The following is a 26,201-nucleotide window of genomic DNA, read 5'->3' on the forward strand; positions in this document are numbered from 1 at the left end:
CATTCAACAGGCTTATCCACTTAAACTATACGTCTCTGGACACTACAGGATAATTTAGCATGGCCAGTCCACTTAACCAGTACAACATTGGAGGTATGTGGAGTACCTGGGAGAAACCCACACAGCCACAGGGAGAATGCGTGAACTCTACAAAGACAGTTGCCCAAGGGTGGAATCAAATCTGGGTCCCTGGTGCTGTGAGGCAGCAGGACTATCCACTAAACCACCGTGGCACCAACCCTTACCCCAATCCCTCTGTTCCTTGGCTGATTAGAGTATTATTCCTTTCATTCAAAATGTACCATCTTATTCTTATCTATAATTATGTTTATTTGTCAATGAGACACCCATTGTGCAGGTTTATGAATGTCTTTCTGCATGTCGTTGCAGTAATTCTTGGCATTAACCAAGCCACACAATTTATTTTCGTCAGCAAATTTTGAAATTGCATTCCAGTTTCTGAGTATGTATGGTTTATGTGAATGATGAGCAGCTTGGTTCCCAGGACTGATACAATAGAAGAACATTTTTGATTTTTATAAAATGAATTTGAGTGATTATTTTAAATCGTTACTTTCTGCGTTCTGCATTGTAGTCAGTTTGCTAGTTATCCTCTGACTCCAGTTTGTCAAAACCATAGAAACTAGACAGATGTCCACAAGCACACACAACATTTTTTTTTATTCATCAAGAAAAATGAATCAATTTGTTTTAATTTGAATAAAGCATAAAATATCTAATCGACATGCAGTTAGCAGTCTGCTACATATGAACTGAATCTGTTTTTCAGTCTCTTTCTCACACAACTGCACATATACTGAATTGATCTGTTTGTTTTAAAGAAATTCTCAATGTAAACATTAATGTATAAAGATTTTCAAATGGTTGCCTTAGATTATTTTTAAATAATTCTGAACATAAACAGCAGCTACTGTTGGGAAATTGAACAGAACAATTTTCTAGTTGTATATCAGTTGGGAAATCTATGCACATGACAGATGTTCAGACTCTAGGATCTGTCGTCAGTTGTCAGAGACATAACTGGAAAGAAAACTATCAAATCCAAGCCAAAGGTTGTGAAAGAGATTGAGATTAAAATGTTCACCTCTTGACATCCGGTGTAATTACTATCAGTGAATATTTAACCATCAACATTTTGGGCTTACAAATGACCTGAGGCTGAACTAGAGCAGCCAGATAAATAGTGTGGCTACAAGAGCAAGTCAAAGGTTAGCAATCCTGTGCTAACTTACTTACTGACTGCTCTATGAGACACAAGTCAAGAATGTGATGGAATATACTCCAGTTGCCTGGATGAATGCAGCTCTAGCCACACTCAAGAAGTTCAACACCATCAGGCCAAACCTGTTCACTTGATTGGCACTCCATCTACTGCATTCATCCCTCTATCAACCAACACTCAGAGGCAGAGTGTACCATCCACAAGCTGACTGCAACAACTCACCATGACAGCACCTTCTAAACCCTTGACCTCAACCACCTAAAAAGGCAAAACTAGCAGATAGATGTGTACATCAGCCCTCCAAGCTCACCTTCAAGTCACACACCATCCTGACTTAGAAATATATTGCCTTTCCTTCAGCGTCATTGTGTCAACATCCTGTAACTCCTTTATTAACAGCATTGTGGGTGTAATTGCAGTAAGGACAGCAACAGTTCAAGAAGGCAGCTCACCACTACCTTTTCGATGTCAATTCAGGATAGGCAATGCTGATATATCCAGGGACACCCACATCCTGTGAATCAATTTTTAAAAAGAAAATAATTGATCTTGATTGGTTATGAACTTCCTATCCCTGTGGTATGGCATCTCTCATGTCTGATTCCATCCCCATTTGTCCAAGTGGTGTGCTGTTCTGGGGACAGCACTCGGTGGATATCCTCTGAAAGATTGATATCCCTTGTGTCTGCACCATCTTTCAAAGGCTTCTGCACATCCCGACAAGCATCTGCAATCCACATTGCCCCACGCTGGAAAGGTACAGCAACCATAAAAATACACTACCCTTGGCACATCATGGCATGGCTGACATTCCCTTCCACAAAACACCCTCATTCTCTCATCTTATTGCTTTGAACTATCAGGCCACACAGTTTAACTGTCCTTTGCTACATCTGATTGATACACTCTCTCTAACTCAGTGCTTCTCTGTTTCCAGTGTCCATTTTGTCATTGTCCAGAAGGGGGATTTCATACACAGGCAAACAATTGGACAATTTCAAATCTTGGATTTTATTTACAGCCAGCAAGTGGGAACACAAACAAAACCAATGGAAGCTGTAGTCCATCCCCACAATACAAACCAAATGATGCCACCATGATCATCATGGTCAATGACTAGTTTACATTTCCTGATCATTGGTTACACCCAGCTCTCACCTACTGGAGTTGAGTATCAATCAGGTCCTGTCTGACTTGTACCTGTCATACCCAAGAAGAATTCTCTCATTCCCAGTATCCTCATCCATCTCCTCCTCTGTTCCCATTCTCTCAATTCCTCAGCATCCAGCACATCACCTTTTTGTCTGCTCCAACTGTGCACAGCAAAACATGAAAGGATCATATGGCAAATACTGTCTGGACAGGAGGACCTTCCTTGACCAGTCCAGACAGCATAACCACATCTTCTGCATGCCCATTGTCTGCTCCACCATGGGTATCATTGTCTCAGCTCCCTCATCAGTCAGGGGCCTGTGCAATACTGTAATGAGCCATAATCGCAGTAGGAAGCCTTTCTCCCCCAGTAGCCAATCTTGTAATGCTCTTGAACCCTTGAATGCTTCAGAATGTAGAAGTTATGGCAGGTGCTCGGTGGGCTCACACCTCCAGGTAGTTGGAACAGTGATTCCAGACCACTGGAATGCGACCCCTTCGCATTGATGAGTTCTGTAATGTTATGATATGGTCCTTTCTAGGAGGCGTGTGCACAGTCAAAGGAACCCTGCATGAAGCCAGTTCAGTTTCTGAATTCTACTGCTCAGGCTACAGTACTGACTTAATTGTTGGATAATGAAATGAACTGATGTGATCTTGTACAGGTGGCATCAGCCCCTGTCCTGATGTATTTGTGGGGGCATAACTGACAGATCCCACAATGGTCACCTTTTGATCTCTGGAATGTGCTAGTTGCACAGAAATTCAGAGTAGCTGGTACCTTAACAGCCATTGGGACAGGATGATCTCCCACTCTTTCAGTCCATAGTACCTTCTCTAGCATCTGACAGTTCTATCACAGTGTCCCAAGAAATACGGAGTTTGTCTCTGGTGAGGTCTGTATTGATGTCAAGAGCAATTCACTGCATCCTTTATGCATTTGCCTAACAGTGAGGCAAGTATCTCTCTAGGGGGAACTGAGTTGGCAATTAAGGGGAGATTACATCTTATTAAACACTTAATTAATGCCACTACTTATGAAATGTGCCAAACAAAATAGACATCAACAACTCTCAATATATTAATTCTACAAGCATCCTTAACCAAAACTAATTAAAGTTAGGTTGATTCCAATTTGAGCTTATAGGCTCTGGTCACCTGACACAAAGGAAAGATGGTTGTAGTTCCTGGAGATCAGTCATCTCAGATGCAGGACCAACCATGTTCAACTGTTTCATCAGTAACTTCCTCTCCATCATAAGGTCAGGAGTGGGGTTGTTCATTGATGATTATACAATGTGCAGCACCATTTGCAACTCCTCGGATACTGAAGCAGTTTACATACAAATGCAGCAAGACCTGGATAATATTTAGGTTTAAGCTGACAAGTGGCAAATAACATTCGTGCCTACAAATACCAGGCAAAGACAATCTCCAAAAGAGAATCTAATCTTCACCCCTTGATATTCAATGGCATTACTATCGTTGAATTTCTCAGTACCAACATAGTGAGTGTTACCAATCCCCAGAAACTGGTCTGGACTAGCCATATTAATACTGTGGCCACAAGAGGAGGTCAAAGGCTTGTACTCCTGAAGCGCACCTCTTGATTCCTCAAAGCCTGTCTCCCATCTACAAGCTGCAAGCCAGGAGTGTGATAGAATACTCCCTACTTGCCTGGATGAGTGCAGCTCCAAAAACATTCAAGAAGCTTGACACGATTCAGGACAAAGCAGCCCACTTCTTTGAAATTGCATCCATTCCCCCAATCACTAATGCTCAGTAGCATCAGTGTGTACGATCTACAAAATGCACTGCAGAAATTCACCAAAGATCCTCAGATAGCACCTTCCAAACCTACAAAACTTGCCATCTATAAGGACAAGGGCAGCAGATTTGGGGGAACACCACCATCTGCAAGGGTCCTTCCAAGTCACTCACCATCCTGACTTGGAAATATATCATTGTTCCATCACTGTCACTGGGTCAAAATCCTGGAATTCTCTCCCTAAGGGCATTGTGGGTCTACCTACAGCACAAGGACTGCAGTGGTTCAAGAAGGCAACTCACCACCACTTTCCCAAGGGCAACTAGGGACGGGCAATCAATGATTGCCAGCCAGTGACACTTACATCCCATGAGTGAATAAAAAGACTAGATCATCTGAATTAGAAGTGAGAAATGCCAGAGAGAAAAAAAAACATCACTTGGCACCATAAAATGGTTTCAATGCATTGGACACTAAAGAGACAGTAAAAGAGATCCTTTTGTGCTGTTATGGTAACAGCAATTTTTCAGTGCGATTTTAGTTGGTCACAGCATTGTGAGCACTAACATACTGTTATAACTATAATATAATTATTTACTCTACAGCATGATAAATACTAGAATTTTTTTGACAAACTTAAGATAGAAAACCCACATTTCTCCACAGCTGGAAAACATATTCAGTGTTCCAAGTTTTTTTTGTTGCCTCCAATTCAGCAGCTCAAACAACCATGAAATATTAGACAGAGAATGTTTGCCAAGCAGTGGCCTTTGAGAGATTTGATGGAACATATGTGTGCAGCTTGGCACACTCCCAGATTTTTGCTCAAAGCTTTCAGCACAGCATAATATAATTACTATGCTCTTTCCTTATCTTGTTTAATCTGCGGCATGGTTTTGTATATTTTACCTTTTAGCATAGAGAAGGATTGGGAATGTGAGGTGCCTGTATTTACATCAATCCATACAGAAGAGCAAGAAGTGGAGCAAGAGTAAGCCATTCAGCCCCTTGAGCTTGTTCTGCCATTTGAAAGAGCGTGGCTGATCTTTGACCTCAACTTCTCTTTCCTGTCTGATTCCCATATCCCTTGATTACTCCAGAGTTTAAATTCTTATCTATTTCAGCTCAGAGTATTCTCAGCAACTGAGTGCCAATGGTCTTCTTGGATAGTCAGTTCCAAAGATTTTTAGGTCCTTGGGTGAAGCAATTGCTGTTGGAGATTTCATTCTTTGATGATTGATCACTAATCATCATTGTGTCCACAAATGTTCTGGATTTTCCATCCATGGGGATAGCTTCTCTGCAAACTCTGTCAAGCCCTTTCAGAATTTATGGGCTGGAGTTTTGCTGAGTTGGAGAAACTCGGTAGGACTTTTGTAATGGATGTTTCCCAATCGCTGCTCCCTTTCCCAGTGCCAGGGACAGGGATAGAAAGTATCGACCACTGGCTCCTAGCCAAGGAGGTGATCCAAGCCCTAATTCCAACATTAGCTCCAGGCCCAAACACTCCTGACCTGAACAGAGCAGCTGCTGTCCCTGGACTGAACACACCAGTTGGAAAATGAGACAAGAGGTATAGTCCTCCTTACACTGACCCTAACGTAAGAACTGTGCCCATGTCCCTGACCCAAGCGTAATGGAAAAGTCCCAAGCATAGCAGAACCCTGCCCATGTCCCAACCAGAGGTCAGTAGCCCCTCCTCTGAATCGAACATGGTGGGCCCACTAGAGTCACACGTTGAAGTTATTTGGGCCCTGACGTACCGTCCTTTCAAAGCTCCTGCTCTGTATCCCCCTAAATGGTGTGGGAGGTGCAGGCCTGCCTGTTGCCTTTCTGAACTGGCCAACTGCTTTGAGAGTAGGCCTTGACTTATTCTATGGAGTAGGACCAGTCTCACAAGAACTCAGGTCATGGCCCCTCAGAGCAGCTGTAAACAGCATTCTGGATGTGAGAACCTTTAGAAAGATAATTCTAAACCTTCCAGCTCAGTGAGCAAACTTTTGTCTGGAAAGATAACTCCAAAAGTCCTTATTCAGACCCCTTGCCAAACCCCCGACCCCCCACACCTCAGTGGAACCCCAGACCCTCCCACTTCCCTGAAAATGCAATCAGTGTACATTCTGTGCAGAATCAATTGCCCCTGTTGGAACAGTGCCATGTGTGGAAGAGCTTAAAAAAGCTATTCATAACCTCCTTAACAAAAATACAACCATCCCATAAAGGATCCATCAAGCAGCCATTTAAAGTATCACTTGCATAAGCTGTGAAAATTTAACATTGTTTTATGTTGTGTAAGTAAACATTAGGCAACAGAAAAAATATATGTAAGTAAAATACTTGAGCTGTCAACCAAGCACCATTTTGCCTTACGTGCAGTTATTTTAACAAAGTAATGGAAGCCTGGGCTCTCAGCCATGGATGCACGAGGCCATGACTGATTATAATTTTATGGAGTCTAGTCAGCCTTACCACAATAGAAGCTTTTAATGAGCCAATGACCACTGAATGCCACTTCCCAGCTCAGCAGTGACTTCTCAGCTGAAGAGAGGTGGCCAGCGATGGGGAAATGCAGGGCAGATTTCACTCCTGGAGTCTGTGGTGGGAGGACAGGTGTACCTCTTGCACTCTTTCCACCCAGGGGACAGCCTCAGCAACTCTTGAGAGTCTGCTCCTCCTCACTTGTCTTTGTATCCCCACTCCACCACCATTCCCCCAGGGCTCGCTGTCCAGGAACCATACTGGGAATCCTATTGCCTTAAGTTTCATCTGACCGCCCAATCTTTGTTTTTTATGTCTGGATGCAGATCCTGTAATGGCCACAATCCCTGATGGTGCTGCTGAGACCTGAGCATGAGCAACGAAATCCTGGCAGCTCTCCGAGGCAGTATACCCTCCCCAGATAAAGTCTGAAAGCTCATCTCCAGCTAATGGCTGCAGGCAGCTGTCCAGAGAGGGATGAGTTCCCTGCTGATATTTGGTTGATGAAGCCATAGAGCTCACCGCTTATTAAATTGTGTTGTATTAAGCACTGGTCCAGGCTCAAATGGAGTGTTTTGTCCTAATTCAGAGTGTGACACTTTATAGGAAGACTTTAGAGACATCACAGAAAAGATTCATGAGAATGGTTTCAGGGCAGTGGAACTTCAGCTGTGTGGACAGATAGGAGAAGCTGAAAGAATTGGAAGGTGGGAAGAGATCTGATGGAGGTGTTCAAAATCTTGATGGTTCTAGATTGGGAGAAACAGCTCCTACTGGCAAAAGGGTAAAAAAAACCAGAACATAGTGACTTTAAGCTACATGACACAGGAGCCAAAAGGGAACATGAGGAAAGCCATTTTCTATCTGCGTGTGGTGCAGTCAAATTGAATCGGTTTTCAAAAGGAAATCAGATTAGCACTTGAAGAGAAAATAGTTGAGGATGATGGGGTAAGAGTTGGGAATTGGAACTGGCTGGGCTTTATGGAGAACGAACACAGTCACCAATGGTTAAATGGTCCTCTTCTGTATTGTAACCATTCTCTGATTCAACAATTTATTTGTATGCTTCTGTGAAACTCTGAAATGCTTCACTACATTCAGGAGGCTAGAAAATGTAAGTTGTTGCCGTAATGGTTCTAATCAAGGTTAAACAATATTTTCTCTATAAGTGTCTTCTTATTAGGCCTTTGTATATCAACTGCATTCATGAACAGGGGGAAGTAAATGCTGTAGCAACCCAGGTAAAGTAGTCATGATTTGGAGATGCAGGTAAAGTCAGCAGCAACTCTGAATAATGAGAACAGTTGAGAAATAGTTTCAGTTACTAACTTGAAAGTGAGTCGTGTAATGAACCAAGTAGATTAGCTTGTTTCTTTGTAGTCCTTTTAAGATGCAAACAAACAAATTAGTTTTACTCTATTGATAAGACAAGTAAAAATAAAACTGATGAGACAAAAGAGCTGGCAAATATTGAGACTACTGCTGTGCAAACCGACACAGGCAGCCTTCAATGACAGCATGCACCTGTTACAAAAATGGTATATTCCTCACAGATGTTTATAGCCGGAAGTAAATCTCTTTCTATCATTCTGATCCAAATTCCAATGAAGAAATTTTACAGAAAAAATTGATACAGCAACATTGACAGCATTTATTAAATCATGAGAAAAGTCAGACTTGAATGCTGGTTAATTTATGACATTACTTTTCCCATTATGATATCTAATTCTGCTTTGAATAACATCAATGTTCCTGCCTCTATCACATTTATTAAAAGACTCCTTGAACTACTTGAGACTTGTTAGTTAAATATATTTTGATGATATAAGGAGTTAGACATTTATCATTCTGATGGCAAACTGTTTTTTAAAATTATTATTATTCTCAGCATGTTTACCAACTGGCAGAAAAGTTATATTGTCAGATTTTCTATGCTTAATGGGCACTGTGCAAAGTTCTGGCTGTATCTAAATGAGTTTGCTGGTGTGTTTGGCAGAAATTATAAGATTTTGCCTCCCCTGTAACACTGACCATACAATAGATTAGCTGTAATACTTGCATTTTGCTACTTTGATGACTGGCATAAGTGCTCATGATAACTAAAATCTACGTAGCAATTAACAGTGTTGCCTGTGCTAAAGGGAATGTCTGTCTGTGGGATCATGTTTCTTCCAGATGTTAATCAATCAACAATAAATTTGATGTTGTATTTTCATATGACAATGCTTGGACATATGGAGAGGAATTTGAACTTCATAGGGATTTCTACTGTTCTCGAATGTATGTATCATATGACATTTAGGTTATAATTATGTGGCCATTCTAAATGAAAAATACAGCCACACTATTTTATCCCATACAAGGACACCTCCCTGTGGTCTAGCTATAGAATGGCATGACAGTGAAAAGATTAGCCAGTTAGAACAGAAGCAAATCCGAAATGGCTGCAAAGAAGGAAGTGACTGATTGATTAACTTAAAATCAATACGTTTAACCTAAGGAATGTAAAAGGAAGGAAATGGCATTGAAATCAGTACATCCTAAAAAAAAACTGAACATAATTTTAAACATATGGAAAGAATGGAAGTCCAGAAGTGAGCAAAAAGCTGAGTAAAATTACTCATGGATCAGATGTTTACGAAGGCCATTGAGGAGTCAGGGTCTGGTTATGAACTGAAGGGTGAGTCCAGGCAGGACAGGTATATGACTTGCAGGGCTTAAGACAGCGGGGTTCCTGAGGAAAGAGAGACAGAGGTGAAGTGTATTCAAGCTGTTGGGGCCAATTGGTCCACATCAATGTTTATGCTCCCCTTGATTAGAATAGTTAACTCAGAGTTAAAAGTATTCAATAACAATACCACTGGTCTCTGGAGAAGGGAATTCTAAAGGCTAATGACAGTGTTTGAGAAAAAAAATCAATTCTCACATATATGGCAGACCCCTTGTTTGTAAATGGTGTCCCCGAATGATTATATTTCTTATATGGGGAATGAATTCTCTTATCATTAAGCTCCCTTCAAGGTAGTGGCAATGTCACTGGGCTAGTAATCCAGAGGCCCAGGTTAATGCTTTTAAAGCATGGGTTCAAATCCCACCATGCCAGCTGGTGGAATTTAAATTCTGTTAATAAATCAGGAATTCATTTCAATAAATGGTAATGATAACACCATTGCTGATTGCCATTAAAAACAGGAGTACCTGTTTCACTAGTTGCCTTCAGTGAATGAAATCTGTCATCCTCCCCTCACCTGATCTACATGTGACTCCACATCCATAGAATTGTGGCTGATTTTTAACTGAACTCTGAAGTTTTTTACTTCATTCATGGAATGTGGGTGTCACTGGCTGGGCCAGTGTTTATGGCTTATCCCTAGTTGCCCTTGAGAAGGTGCCTCTAGGCAGGAAATTTGAGGATTTTGGCCCAGCAACATTGAAGGAATGGTGATATATTTCCTAGTGAGGATGTTAAAGTAGTTTTGAGGGGAACTTATGGGTAGTGGTATTCCCATGAATTTGCTGCACTTGTCCTTCCAGATGGATGTAGTCCTGGGTTTGGAAGGTGCTATCTATGGTGACTTTCTGTAGTGCATCTTATAAATATGGCAGGCTACTGCTACTTAGCTTTGATAATGAAAGGAGTGGATGCTTGTGGGAATTAGTAGTGCTCTGTTGCCTGCAGGGCCAGGTACCTAGCTCAGAGATTGGACCAAGCTGTATCTCTGGGCTTTTCACTTGCTTTCCTAGCACTCACAAACTATAAACCTGGCTAGATGCTCACGGCATCCCTGTCTTGCAGTTTTGATCTTTGTCTGCTAATAACATCATCTGCAATCAGACTTGCTCAATGTAATAGAAGAACTGTCACCTCCATGAAATCTAATTGTTATTCTACATGGTTCACCTCTGATCTGGAAAGCGCTGGGAAATATTTAAAAGGGACCTAAGGGGCAACTTTTTCACGGAGAGGTTGGTGTGTGTGTGGCATGAGCTGCCAGAGGAAGTGGAGGAGGCTGGTACAATTATAACTTTTAAAAGAACATCTGGATGGGTAGATGACTAGGAAGAGTTTAGGTGGATATGGACAAAATGTAAATGGGACTAGATTAATTTAGGATATCTGGTCGGCACGGATGAGTTGGACATAAGGGTCTATTTCCTTGCTGTACAACTCTGATTCTATGTAATTTCAATATGCTGATCAATCTGTTTACCGAAAAGATAGTTAAAATCTGTATAATTTCAATATTGTTTTGAATGTGCTGTTCTTTAAACTTGTATTCTTGTAGTCATCAAATTGAATGACTCAGGATTTGCGAGACTCTGTTAAAGGAATGTTGCAGTTAGTTTCCACTCAAGGTAATGACATCAAATGGCTTTGGATGGGAGAACAGTTCTGATCATTGAAAGAGATATCAGATTACCTGACCTGGCCTGTCTGAATTGGCGTAGCTCATGGAGTCCCAGCAGCACCATGACTCAGCAGTTGGAGCTTTGGGACACAAGCCAGAATGGGCACTAGATTAAATGAAGTCTTGGATTTTTGGGTCAGGAGAAAATCTAGCTTCCTGGCAAGAAGTGGGAACTTGGGGGTTGAGGGCCAGGGCAAGATCACCACACCCATGGCTGTCAATGATACAAATATTTCAGCAAGGGGACCAGTGCAATCTCTTCCCTAAATTCCCACAAAGTTCTGGGATACACCTTGGTAAAAACAATGACTGCAGATGCTGGAATCCAGATTCTGGATCAGTGGTGCTGGAAGAGCACAGCAGTTCAGGCAGCATCCAACGGGCAGCGAAATCGACGTTTCGGGCAAAAGCCCTTCATCAGGAATAAAGGCAGTGAGCTGGAAGCATAGAGAGATAAGCTAGGGGAGGGTGGGGTGGGGAGAGAGTAGCATAGAGAACAATGGGTGAGTGGGGGAGGACACCATTGTTCTCTATGCTACTCTCTCCCCATCCCACCCTCCCCTAGCTTATCTCTCTATGCTTCCAGCTCACTGCCTTTATTCCTGATGAAGGGCTTTTGCCCGAAACGTCGATTTCGCTGCTCGTTGGATGCTGCCTGAACTGCTGTGCTCTTCCAGCACCACTAATCCAGAACCTGGGATACACCTGATCAGTTCCTGGGCATTTATCTATCTTTACGCATTTTAAAATCTCCAGCACCTCCTCTTCTGTAATATGGACACTTTTCAAGAACATCACTATGTATTTTCCCAAGTTCCCTAGCTTCCATGTCCTTCTTCGCAATAAATATTGATGTGAAATATTTGTTTTAGTATCCCACCCATCTGCTGTGGTTCCACACTTAAATGGCCTCGTCGATCTTTAAGGAGCTCTATTCTCTCCCTAGTTACTTTGCCCTTAATGTATTTGTAGAATCTGTTTGGATTTGCCTTAATCCTATTTGCCAAAGCTATCTCATGTTCCCTTTTTGAGGGAAATGTTTTTGCTTCAATAATCACTGAAGGTAATTCAGACGACAGAAACCAGGAAAATATGCAAGAAGATGCTGATGTGGAACAGAAGAATGAGCAATACAACTCACTTCAGATCACTGATTGATCCTTAATTTATATTATTCAGGCACCATGCCAGCCTGGTGAACGTCTGTAAAGATTCTTATCAATTGGCATGCCCATAAAGACTCTTAACAATTTTTAAACGTGCACTATAGAAAGCATTCTATCCGGTTGCATCATTTTGTATGCCAACGTCACTGCCCAGGACCGTAAGAAACTATGGAGAGTTGTGTACAGAGCCCAGCCCATCACGCAAACCAACCATTCACCGACTCCATCTACATTTCTCGCTGCCATAGGAAGGCAGTCAACATCATCAAAGAGCCCTTCCACCCTGGTTATAATTTCTTCCAACATTGGGCAGAAGATGCAGAAGCTTAAACACATGGACCAACAAGTCCAAGCACAGCTTCCTCCCTGCTGTTATCAGGTTTCTGAAAGGACCTCTCAAATTTCAAGTCCAATATTGATCTAGCTCCTTGTGCACCTTCTCTGCTGCTGTAACATTGTATTCCTCGCTCTGTTCTATTACCCTACTCACTTTGTACGGTATGATCTGCCTATACTGCACACAAAACAAAAGCTTTCACTGTAAAAACTGCAGATGCTGTAAATCAGAAACAAAAAAGCGGAAATTGCTGGAAAAGCTCAGCATCGGTGGAGAGAAATCAGAGTTAATTAAATGATCCTTCCTTGGAACTGACGGTAGTTAGGAAAACATCAGTTTATATACAGAAAGGTGGGTGGAAGGGGATAAGGAGAGGGGATAATAGATAGGAGATACAGCCCAGAAGCAGGAGAGCAGTTGGGCAGAAAGCAGTGAAGTTGATATTGAGTCCAGAAGATTACACTCACTGCTTCTAGGTACACGTGACAATAAAAAATAAATCAAATAAACGGAATAAATTGAAATCACAGAGTTAAATTTCATGTCAGATGATAAAATGAAAGAAATTCAAGTGGAATATATGAATTTAATGAAATCATTGCTTTTATGACGAGCTTGCTGTCTTTAGAATACTAAATGATTTATTGGCATTGAATCAGAGAAGGATAAACTGACATAATTTACATAAAAAAAACTTCATATTGAACATTGTTCAATTGTTGAAGGTCCAAGCACCTTCAAGCGTGTAATCAAAAACAGATCACTCCACTTTGGGTGACAAACACCATCAGTGCACAGTCAATTACCTTCAAAATGTTACATAAACAATCATAGGCTTACACTAGAGGGAGCTAAAACTTTGCACAACAGGGAGTTGTAAAATGTTGACAGGTTTTACTCTTAACAAACAGCTGTGCATTGCTAGAGCGTTGGGAGTAGGTTGGTGGATACAGAGAGGGGAAAGTGCAGTTTTGAAAACAGGAGGTCGCGTTGGCTGCTGAATAATATCTGAACAGCTAACAGAGATCCAGTACAGCAACAAGAATCTCCCTTCCCTTTTCGGCCTGGGGGACCATTTGGAAAGAATGGTAAATAGTAGCTTTGCAAACCTTCTGAGATTGTCCATTCTACGGGATAGATCAGATTATCAGGCCTGCTGACACATGGTGGGGCTGGAACCGCCTTTATAAACTTCCATTTACATTATTACTTCTGCTTATAGTGTGGAAGCAGACCATTTGGCCCATTGAGTCCACGCCAACTCTCCAAAGAGCATCCCACCTAATCCTTGTAACCCTGCATTTCCTATGGCTAATCCACCTAACCTGCACATCCCTAGACAATATGAGCAATTTAGCATGGCCAATCCACTGAACATTTGGACTATGAGAGGAAACCAGAGCACCCAGAGGGGACCACGCAGACATGGGTAAATATGCAAACTCCACACAGCCACCCGAGGGTAGAATTGAACCTAGGTCCCTGGCACTGTGTGGCTGCCACATCTTGATATCCGAAAGTCCCAACTAGAATATTTGACTTGTTATTTAACAATGAGATGAATTATATAAGTTAAAGAAGACTTGCAAAAGTATTGAAAGAAAAATATTATTGAATAATATTTAAGCAAAAATATTTTGAAATATATTTATAGTATTAACTGTGCAAGCACCAAGTAAATTGCACTCATTCAATAGAGGAAGATATAATTGGTTTCGTACAGTTCCATGACATCCTGTGATTCACAGCAGGTTATATAAACAATAAAGAAAAGCAATGTTAAACTTGACACATCCATTGATGCTTATAATGCTGCGCAGAAATGATACTTCAGGGAGATAAAGATTTAGTTTTCAGAAAAAAGGAAAATCTGTTTGACTCCAGATTTAACACATATTGGTCCAGGTCTTCCAGTAAGTATTGATGACATTCATGTTGATGTTGCCCAGAAATATTTTGACATCCTAATCTTTTTGGGAACTTGCAGCCAGGACTTTTGATCCCAGGTGAAATCTGGGGTCAGTGCAGCCATCCCCAGAGAAGACAAGTGAACACAAGGAAAATAAGTGTAGAGAGGGCATGTCTTCTTCTCACAGTGGCTGCTAGATCCGGGTTAAAATTGAAAGATCACAGGTTTTTCAGTGATTGGAGTGAGTGAATGGGGTAGGTGGGTGTTTACAGAGGTGAGGCATTGGGTCAGGTCAGAGGGTAATCAGGTGGGTAGCAGTCAGTTTGGGTCAGGAACATAAATGGCTTATCTTAGTATTAATCAGCATTGGATCTCCAGGGTTAGTAGTCTCACATGTGCGAGTCAAGTATCTGACGGTGAGCTCCGCATCATAGATTTTTGCAGTGACTCCTAGACAGCAGAAACCAGTCTGTTGCAAGTTTAAACTTTCAGTTTCTAAAATTTCTTCACAAACTGTGTCTGTCTATCTCCAGGCTGGCCAGATTTGTGCAAGTAGTCAGCTGATTCAAAACCACCCCATATGATAGTTCCGTCAAATTTGAATGGCTATTTGATGCCTTGGGTTGAGCTAAGGATAAGAATGTCCAAATTCAAACAATAACAAAACCAAGAGTGCTATATTGGGAAAAATGCCGAGTCAGCAAATGAACACCAAGACAGATTTTAAACCAAAAAACAGAAACAAACACTAAAAACACAGTACTGAAAACACAGCACAAGTACGCAATGTTTATTTATTTTTAAATAAAATGAAAAGACAAATGAACAGCAGAAGGACGGATGTCAAATCCTCCACCATGAATTGGAAAGCCGCAAGTGTACTACTTGTGTTAAAATTTTTTTAAACAAAGGCTAAAGCTATGCTTCATAGACCAATAGATGCAGAACTGGTCAAACCAGCTGTCATGGTATTCATAGCTGTGGCTGAGAGTTTACACAGAGTCAATAATCTGAAGAGCAGAAAGATCCACAAGAGTAGTGGAGTCCGTGATTGTCTAACCTATTGAAGCATGCAGACAGACCACTTGACAAAGAAAGGTTGTAGCATTTGAAAACTGCTAGTAAATGGCTGAAAATATAACATCGCTGCAGCTGGATACCAATACTTGTAAGCTTTAGATGCAGCAAACAGTGCATACACTGTAATCAAAACACAAAAACTAGCAAGCAAGTTATGCAACAAGTATGGTATATCCACCCAGTTTTGTGTTTCCCTCTCCCTCCCCCATTGTGTTTTTTTTTTCCTTTCTCCCCAGCTTCTCTCTTTTTCTTTCCCAATCTATGTTTTTTACCTCCTCTCTTGACCAGTTTATGTTTCTTTTTCGCTACCTTTCAGTTGATGTTTTTCTATCCCTTCTAATTTGTGTTTCTCTCTCTCTTTTCCAGTTTGTGGTTCTCTCCAGTGATTTGTGTTGACTCAGGTGCCACCATCATTAAAACCAACAATGAAGTATTGTGTTCAAAATAATGGTGTGACCAGTAGGATTTAGACAATCAATTTGATGACAAACAATGAAATCAAGTGCACAGCAAAGCCCACCCTGTGCTAAGAAAAGGGACCAAAAATTCAATAAGCATTCATAATTAACATGGGGATTGCAGTCCACAATTAACTGGTATTTCACGTGAAAACAATGCTGCTACAGGGAAAATTTACATGGTCTTCTCATTTCCATGATAGTGGAATGAAGCTCAGCCCCATTTGTGTCTTAATTCCTGTAAGGCTTACATCAATTGAAGGACTGCAGCAGTTCTTTTATCTGGGAGGGAAACAAGTCAGGAACAGGAAGAAATTTGTGTAATAGTGCAGCAGGTCTGAGAGAGGGTGTGGACAAAGTGCTGGAGACCTTAGTTCTGAAAGTTAAAACTAAGGTCATGTACTTTATCTGCAGAGGCTAGAAGGCCCTTGAGCCAGAGCTTGAAATGCCTGGGAGGCAGATAGCCACAGAAGTCAGAACCAAGAGTCAAATTTGGATGCAGTGGAGCAATTTCAATGATCTCACTTGAGTGATCAGGGCCAAGGAAAATATGATACCCTGGTAACTGCATCTTCAACTTCACACTACTCGATACATCGCACACTCACCACAGACCCATCAACAATCTCTAGTAATCAAGACTCAAGTTTAACATTTTGACACTCTAGCCAACCCATGTACCACTACAGCAAATCTCTCGCATCCCCCCCCACCCCTCACCTCACTGCTTCAATCTTCTTCCAGCTAAGTCAGCCTACCACCCAAATGCATTGCATTTTCTGACACTTTCCCCTTTGCAGGAAAAGCTGGCTCATAATATTCAGCAGCAAAAGTGAAGCAGTGGAAGACACCACATAATTACAAAGGCAGAAAAAATAGATCAAGGCCAGCAGTGTCATTGAATCCAACGATAAAAGCATGATTCTGCATAATGCACTTCCTGAAATCTAACTTTGCACTTATTCCACAGTCTTGTAACCATGCACCTCTGCTTTCCCCTGCCCTTGACCTGGGTGAAGTTATGTTTTCAGTTGCACAAGAACCACCATTGGGTCAGCCAGTGGTCCTTGAGATACAGTGGAAGAGCTGACCTTTTCTGCTTTACAATTGTGTCAGCATCTCAGAATAATGTCCCTATTCTGCCAACATTTCTGTGAGTAGCACTAGCTAAATCAGCTGTGATGGCAGCCCTAATAATGAAATCTTTTACATTGAAATAATGTAAAAGAGGAGTCCTGAAGATTTCAAACAATCAGGCCACAACTATTGCCTTTGGTAACTTGTCTCAAGAAAATTTGCTCATACACCGTCTTAGAAACAACTGGGCCTTGTTGCTTGTATGGATGCCTTCTTCATGTTTTGCCATTGTTGTTTCTGTCAATACCCATCAGTCTATTCTGCGTTACAGAACATGATTAGCGTATGTTTTCTCTCTTTTTGTAGTTGTTATTCCCATCCAAATGCAAATTTTTGTAGGTGAAACATTCGTCATTTGATCTGACGCTCAGATCTAGTTCATGTCCATACCTTAGAAGACAGGTTAAGGATTAAATCTTCACACATGAAGTTACAAGCCATGCAGATGTGTGCGTTTTGAGGGGGGGGGAAGAAAATAGGGTGTGTGTGGCCTTTCACCACATGGAGAGGTAACTGGCAAGGATTCAGATGTGGGCAATGCACAAGAAAAGTCTGATGGGTATGCACACCAGCATACCTCATGTATCAGCCAGAGAGACTGTTGTCTTTGAGAAGGTGCATGGAAGAGTCCTGAACCAACTTACCAGAAGCTTTCAGGCAAAGCTTGAAATGCATGTCACTGTGAGGGATTTGTAGCCAAGTCCACTTGTGGACCCAATTATAATTGAACATCTTAGAATCAGAGAATCCCTACAGTGTGGAAGCAGGTCATTCAGCTCATTGAGTCCACACCAACCTTTCGAACAGCATCACACCCAGACTGATCCCCCCACTCTATCCCTGTAATCCTCCATTTCCCATGGCTAATCCACCTAGCCTGTACATCCCTGGACACTGTGAACAATTTAGCATGGCCTGTTCGCCTAACCTGTATATCTTTGGACTGAGGGAGGAAATCGGAGTACCTAGAGGAAACACAAGCAGACAGTTGCCAGAGGCTGGAAACAAACCAGGGTAGGGGGTTGGGTCTGGGCGGGATACTGTTCAGAGGATCTGTGTGGCTTTTAATGGGCTGAATGGCCTGCTTCCACACTATAGGTATTCTATAATTTAGTAAATGTAGGGATGCACATTTTTAAAAGCATCCTTTTATAACCATATATGTATGCATATACATGAACAAATCAGAATAATCCAGTTCAGTCAAATTTTAAAACTTCATGTATATGCTGCAGTGTTTCTGTCCTGCAAATTCTACGATTGGTCACTCACGCCCTGAGACCCATTGCCTGAGGTGATGTTGGGCTCTCCCTGGATCTCCAGAGGCCGAGACTCCACAACGCCCATGAAAAACTACGCATTAACTTCCCTTCTCCACAAATACTGCCTGACATGCTGAGCAGTCCCGGCAATTTGCATTTTTCTTTCAGATTTCCAGTATCTGGTGAATTTTGTTTTAGTTTATAGGAGTAGGCTTCTTAAAGTGCCATAGTCATAGAGTACCACAGCGTGGAAACAGACCTATTTGTCCAACTAGTCCACACCAACCATGTTCCCAAATAAACTAGTTCCATCTGGCTGCGCTTGGCCTGTATTCGTCCTAACCTCTCTTATTCATGAACTTAACTAAACATCTTTTAAACATAGTAACTGTACCCGTATCCATCACTTTCTCTGCCTGACGATTCCACACGCAAACTACTCTATGGAAGAAAGGTGCTCCTCAGGTTCTTTTTAAATCTTTTCTCCTCTCGCCTTAAAAATACGCCGCCTAGTTTTGAACTCTCTCCACTGCAGGGAAAAATCTCTTGTCATTCACCTTATCTATAATGCTCATGATTTTGTAAACCTCCATGAGGTCTCATCTTATGAATCCATGTGCTCTGATGTATAAATAGCATTGGCAGCATACCTCCTTTCTTGTAACTTCTGGAGGATTCCTATGATGACTTAAAGCCTTTGCTGCAACTGTCCCAGTGTAAATGTTACTTATCTTGGCGAGCACAAAGCTAGGTTGGTGAACCAGTTGGAGGATATGGCTATAAGACTAAACCAATTGATACAATGGATAACCACTAGAGCATGTTGTACAGCACATACATAGGAGGCTACATCAGGTAGAATAAGAGTAGTAAACTCTCTTCTAAATTGATGAGAAATGTATTTCCCTCCCCATTACCTCAATGAATGACTTAATCTTGCTAAGATGTTTCTGGGATCACCACTCCCAAATTACCATCCACGTCACATACCATCTTGACTTGGGATTGTATCACCATCTCTTCAATGTTACTGGATCAAAATCCAGGAATTCTCTCTTTCTAATAGCATTGTAGGTGTAACTAAACCAGATGGACTGTTGCAGTTCAAAAGAATGGGTCATCACCACCGACTCAGGAGCAGTCTGGGATGGGCAACAAATATTGGCTTTGCCATTGATGTGCACCTCTCATTAAAGGATAAAGAAAAATATTTTCCCAACTAAAATGGCTCTTCTAACCTGGAACATTTTTTAAGAGTCCCTACAGTGTGGACACAGGCCCTTTGGCCCAACGAGTCCGCACTTATCCTCCGAAGAGTAACCCACCCAGACCCATTCCCTTACCCTATATTTATCCCTGACTAATGCACCTAACACTATGGGCAATTTAGCATGACCAATTCACCTGACTTGCACATCTTTGGACTGTGGGAAGAAGCCCACACAGACATGGGGAGAATGTGCAAACTCCACACAGACAGTCGCCCAAGGCTGGAGTCAAACGTGGGTCCCTGGTGCTGTGGGGCAGCAGTGCTAACCACTGAGCCACTGTGCCACTGCAAAGCTGTTAATATCCATGGAATTTATCAGTTACATATTTTTATCCTATCCATCTCACATTTTTGCTAAATTGTATAGAAAATGGAGAAAGAAGTGAAGAAAGAAGAGAATGGGGTTATAGTAAAACTGTGGGGTTACAGCCAGATGTGTGCAATAGGCTGTAAAAATTGGAGTCTATATCAGACGTACACAAATTTATATTCAAAGGATACAGAAAGCTATGAGGGCTAAAGGACATTTAAAGAGATATTGCGAGGCTGTGTGCACAATAAGTTCCAAACATTAAATTCCAAATAAGCATGGAAGGCATGTGAAGGAAGAAGAGTTACAATCCCAAAATCCTTGGAAGGAGACAGCATTAGGAAGCAAAACTTACCGATTAGATTTGGAAATTGGAAAGATGAGATTTTATATATAAGTTGAAAGGTTCTGTGGTGAATTATTTCAATACTTCACCTATCAACCTGGGCATTTGTACCTTGATTAATGGCTGAATTGTGGACAACTTTTATTAGTTGTGTGCATTAACCAGATGCATGTTTGTCATAGACCACAACTTGAATCATTTTTAATGCAAATTTATTTTAGATTTCAAAGTAGGCAAGGAAGATGATATGTATTTAAAATGTCAAGTTCCCCATTCCCTTAAAACACCAGTTATTTATGAACCCTGGTTTCAGTTCCAGTGCTTCACCCAGCTGAAACCAAATGCTAAAAAGGAAATGAGACAAGCAACTTATAGTCACAAAATACAGAAGCTGGGGATGCTTTCTTAGACATTTTTATGCATTCAAACATAAGCTAAGCGCAGCTATGTGGTTAGGTACACCCTTTCTTTAGTTTAGTTCTCATCACTGACTGCTTCCTGTAAAATAAACCACATAGCCGGAACAAGTGGCGTGCAAAGATCATCTTGCTCAGACCCGATAGCAGAAAGTAGAGCTTAACCACACACCCACACATGCACACACAGAATTGACAGGATATATTCCTCAGATGAAATCTAATAATAGAACAAAAGTTAGTAAGAAACAGAGCCATATAACTTTTTTCTTTAATAAGGAATATGGTAGCGATTCTCTTTCATCTAAGCATTTGAGTGGATTAAATTGTTTATACATTTTTGCCAAAGTTTCCCTTTTACTCGCCTGTGCAAAAGAATGTTGACTATTCTATTCTACTCGCAAATACCTTCAACCTGTCTACATGTAGAATAAATGGAGGAAATGCTCTGAATTATAACCAGCAATACATGTCACAACCTAACAAATAACTAATTTGTCAAGACAAAGGTACAAGTTCCATTTGGTCATTTCAATAATGGTAAACTGTTGACTAGTTATTGATAGTGTAAGCATTAAATTTGTACCTCCTGAAGATCGGCGTAGATTTCTCCTGGGATCCCTCAGTTTCATTTGAAGATACATGGCAGTGTAACTGGATGCCATACTGTATTGTGAAAAATCAATGATTTCTCCTTTTTCTAGCTTGGGTGCATTCAATTTGATAGAGTCATGTCTGTTCTTGTTATGCTGAATACTTCTGTTCTGCTTGACTAAGACCTTCCGCAGAACAGGAAATAGCCCTCTCCTACCTAATTGGTCAGAACATGCTTACATAGCACCAACAGTTTCTTGATACTGATGATTGTTTTGCAGTTAATGGTAGCAGGACAAGTTCACACTTTTACACCTATTTTATTACCTGTTGATGGTTTAGCACATTTAAGCAAATGGTTAAAGCATGGCTAATTTGTTCCAGGCATCTATTTACACCAATTAATAGTAACAGATGAAAAAAAACTCATGCGGTTAACTATAGAAACAGCTTAACCCTTTGCAGATGTATCAATTTTAACCCCTTGGCCTCCTCATTCTGATAGCTAATGAATTTTGAGAATCAGCCCTCATTGGTGCAGTCTTTGCCTGCGAGAGAGAGTTGGTCATAGCAGCCTGCCCTTTCCCAAAACTGGGTCTGTGGCAGTTTGCAGAGGGAAATTTGAGATCCGTTTTGAAGGGAGCTTACATTCCTATTTGTAACATTGGTCTCTGTCGTCATTAATGTCTCAAACTGTAAGGTGTGTTGGTGGTTTCCTGATGCCTTTATGGTGGTCCTGGCTGAAGAGAACAGGAATGGAGGGAGGTACCATCCATCAAATGGGAAAACGATTCCAAAAAACAGAATGTATAATGGGTCTGGAAAGAAACTGTCAATATCAGCATCATTCCTAGGTTGCATATTATACAGTCCCCTCAACTAATTTAAACGGAAAAGCACATGACAGAGGATATATAAATGCTAGTCTATAATGACATGTTTACTGCACAGTGCAAGTTAAAATGTATCCATTTGATAATTTTATTGAAAATATACTCAGCAATATTTAAGAGGCACCACATTTTTCTCTTCAAATTCCCAATACAGTCAATTCCCACTTTTTTTGCTCAAGGGAGGTCCCTAATGTGAACTAGGCACTTCATTAAAGAAAGAACATTCAAAAATCATCTCTTCCCTCACTCTTCAGTGCACTTATGAATAATAACTGTATAAATGAATCAGCAAAATTCAGGAAGCTGTATGCTTTTGAACCCGTTTCCCTGCAGAAACCAGAAGAAAAGAAGTGGCAGTACAGTAGATTCTAAACAAGAATAAATTATCCAAAATATTATTATTACTGTTCATGTTTCACAACCTCAACAGCTACTTTGACATTACTCTAACTTTTTTACACTACAGACTAAATTTCTGGACAGTACCAATTACTCTGCGAGAGTCTCTGTTATGTAACAAAATTGTCTTCTTTTACTTGCATTTAACTACTAAAATTGCCCCACACTGTGTCACTGAAAGAATGTGTGTGTTCTCTTACTCCCTGTGATCAGTAGATTTTGAAGGAAAGAAATATGTATGAAAAATAATAATTCAGCATCAAGCTTTCCTGAGTTTAAGACTAAAGAAGCCTACTTATTCTCAAATATCTCTGAAAGTTGCCACCCAGGTAAATAGTGCTGTGAGGAAGGCATATGGTGTACTGGGCTTTATTGGCAGAGGAATTGAGTTCCGGAGTCCTGAGGTCATGTTGCAGTTGTATAAGACTCTGGTGCGGCCTCATCTGGAGTATTGTGTGCAGTTTTGGTCGCCATACTATAGGAAGGATGTGGAAGCTTTAGAACGAGTGCAGAGGAGGTTTACCAGGATGTTGCCTGGAATGGTAGGAAAATCTTATGAGGAAAGGCTGAGGCACTTGGGGCTGTTCTCATTGGAGAAGAGAAGGTTTAGGGGAGATCTGATAGAAGTGTATAAGATGATTAGGGGTTTAGATAGGGTAGATACTAAGAACCTTTTACCGCTAATGGAGTCAGGTGTTACTAGGGGACATAGCTTTAAATTAAGGGGTGGTAGGTATAGGACAGATGTTAGGGGTAGATTCTTCACACAGCGGGTTGTGAGTTCATGGAATGCCCTGCCCGTATCAGTGGTGAACTCTCCTTCTTTATGGTCATTTAAGCGGGCATTGGATAGGCATTTGGAAGTTATTGGGCTAGTATAGGTTAGGTAGGATTCGGTCGGCGCAACATCGAGGGCCGAAGGGCCTGTACTGCGCTGTATCCTTCTATGTTCTATTTACCCCCAAATGAAATATAACGTTGCATATATTTAATTCTAAATATTCTCTAAACACACAGGGATTAGATAAAAATGAAGGCAATGTACTTTTACAAATCATATTTATCTCAGTTTCTAATTTATAATCTTTAATCTCCACATGACAGACTTATAGTGCCAGTATGGTTTTGATGCTTTAACGTTCAAGTTCTCTGAATTGAAAGATTCTCAGAAGACTATGAGGTTTCTTGTAGTCAAATTTCCACTGGTTTGGTTCACAGGTGAACATTCAACTGGACAAGTCACTTGTTTTGGTTGTCTAGTGTTTTGAATCTTATTTCAGGTCTGATTCACAGACTAGTTGTGTTGTTGCTTTCCTAGTTACATTTTCAAATAGCTCTTAAGTGACCTTTCAAACAACATGGTTGCCTCCCTATGAAACTTTCTAAATTCAAAGTTTTTTTTTCAAAATAAAATATGGTGTTCATGTTTATCATACATCTATAGCATGGCTCTGAGGGTTTAAGACAGCCAGCATCTTTGTATTAGAATGACCCATTCAATTTGATAATGCCCTTTTGATTGGTTTCAGAAAAGAGCATTGACTCATATCAGTGTGGATTGTTCATTTGCTTATTCTTGAGACAGGGGAATGGCCTTAAGCCACAAAATAAATCAGATGTTTTCAGATGATCATCCTTTCCAGTCTTTTTGTGTCCAATTTTTCAAATACAAAATAAATTTCAAGTTCAGAATAGACATGGCAGTATTTGGCATGACATACAGGGATTTTGGCTGTTATCACAATATCTGTTGCCACCTTGTTAATGATTTTGTAGTAGCTTTTTAAGGACTAAGGAGTTATTTTATCCTATTTATTCAGTAACTGTATATTTTTGCCCTTTAGACATTTTGGAGTAGAAATTGGCATATATGTGGCTGTTAACTGGAAGTAAAAATTCTTGCAAGAGGTAACAATTCAGCAGTGAGACAGATTGCTTTTCAATAAATGTACTTTTTTTTGGTTGGACAGATAAAATGTGTGTTAAGCTCCTTAAATGTGAGAATAATGCCTGCTATGGAACTAATCGACAAATTTCCAATGACTTTTATTCCAGTGTTAAGCCAACATCTATTCCCTGACCACAGCACCAATACAACAATAGTAGCTATAGAATATAGAACAGTACAGGACAAGAACAGGCCCTTTGGTCCACTACATCTGTGCTGATTATATTGCTATTCTAAACCAATGATTCTTACCCATTTTTCAGCCACAGCTCCCCTAGGAGCTTTTCTCAGGTTCCAGGACCCCCCTTTCAAATAGGGATACAACACAAATAGACAGACAGAAAATAATTTATTATCAAACACCAAGAAAACTTGAACATTCTGACATTTTGGACAAAACTGAAAAAAAACATAAAATTAAGCATCTATCAGGCCTAATATGATCCTTGAGCTTGGTGCTTTTCTGTAAATTTCATAGTATCGGGCTCCAGATTAGACAATGACAGTCGGAGGTCAAACCTCTTGTTGAGTTATCAATTCTGTTCCTGGATTTTGTCAAGGAAACAACTTTGCAGAATCCACTCTCAGCCAAATATGTTGAGGGAAAGGCAATAAAAAATATTTGGGCTTTACCCACAGTGTTGTAAATTTATTCGGCTATTACTCAATCCAAAATTCTTTTTTAAAGTGACTGAACTGACAATGTGCAGTTGTATCACTCTGAAGATCAATCAACGTCTCTTGAATTTCTGCCTTAACTTGGGTGGGTTGTGCTTCAAATGGATTCAAAATCCAATCCGGAATATCGAGGTTTAACAGGTCATTAAATCTTTCTTGCATTTCCTTATGTGTTTGCTCTAGACATTTCAAGTTAGGTCATTATCCTTCAGTGCCTCTGCAATCATCTTCAGGTTTGGAAATTGTAAGAATTCTTGATGTCCCATGTTGTGCCAGTCGACTCCGAGTTTCTTAAAGAAAGAAACAATGGCTTCCTTACAATCTATGAGGTTTCTGTTTTTGACCTGTAAGGTCTTGTTTAACAAATTATGTTTCTGAAAGCTATCTGCCAGATAAAATATGTCCACCTTAGCATCAGCCCAGAATGTCACAAAATGTTGAAAACAGTTTCCCTTGGAAAGCCATCTCACTTCGATATGCAGCAGCAGCGTCTGGAAGGCTTCATCATTTTCTTCACACGGCTGCCGGAAAAGACGACCCTGAAGGGCATGGGATTTGAAGAAGTTTATAGCCTTTATGAAAACTGAAAGTGAAAGATTGAGCCATCCTCCTAAGTTTGTTGCTACTAGGTCTTCCTTGTGAATGACACAATGATTAATGAAGTCAAAAGGTATAGCTCTTTTTAGATAGGCAATGAATTCTCTGTATCAACCAACGATAGAAGCAGCACCATCAGTTGCACAAGCAGCTATAATCTTCATTGGAATATTGTTCTCGCTTAAGTAACTTTTGACTTCTTCACAAATAGACAGTTCCTTAGTATCCATTTTATCCTCCTGGCAAACAACATCTCTTCAATTAGTTCATTTCTGTTCCAGAATCTCTCACAAGCCATTATCTTGTAAAGTCAGTTTGTCTAATTGTAAAGAGAATTTATTGGATTGTAAT

General features: G+C 40.6%; 1 protein-coding gene across 3 annotated transcripts in view; it reads right to left on the reverse strand.

Moving 5' to 3' along the window:
* The window catches only part of LOC132832302 (genetic suppressor element 1-like), a 289,494-nt gene extending 268,025 nt beyond the window's left edge, over positions 1 to 21,469 (reverse strand). For all 3 annotated transcript variants that reach the window (XM_060850188.1, XM_060850189.1, XM_060850187.1), the window contains exon 1: positions 21,328 to 21,469. In XM_060850188.1, the coding sequence (XP_060706171.1) occupies positions 21,328 to 21,406 (79 nt within the window). In that variant the 5' untranslated portion in view covers positions 21,407 to 21,469. The remainder of the gene's footprint in view (positions 1 to 21,327) is intronic.
* Between the last annotated feature and the right edge of the window lie 4,732 nt (positions 21,470 to 26,201).

Source organism: Hemiscyllium ocellatum, chromosome 34, assembly GCF_020745735.1.
Source record: "Hemiscyllium ocellatum isolate sHemOce1 chromosome 34, sHemOce1.pat.X.cur, whole genome shotgun sequence".
Taxonomy (NCBI): domain Eukaryota; kingdom Metazoa; phylum Chordata; class Chondrichthyes; order Orectolobiformes; family Hemiscylliidae; genus Hemiscyllium; species Hemiscyllium ocellatum.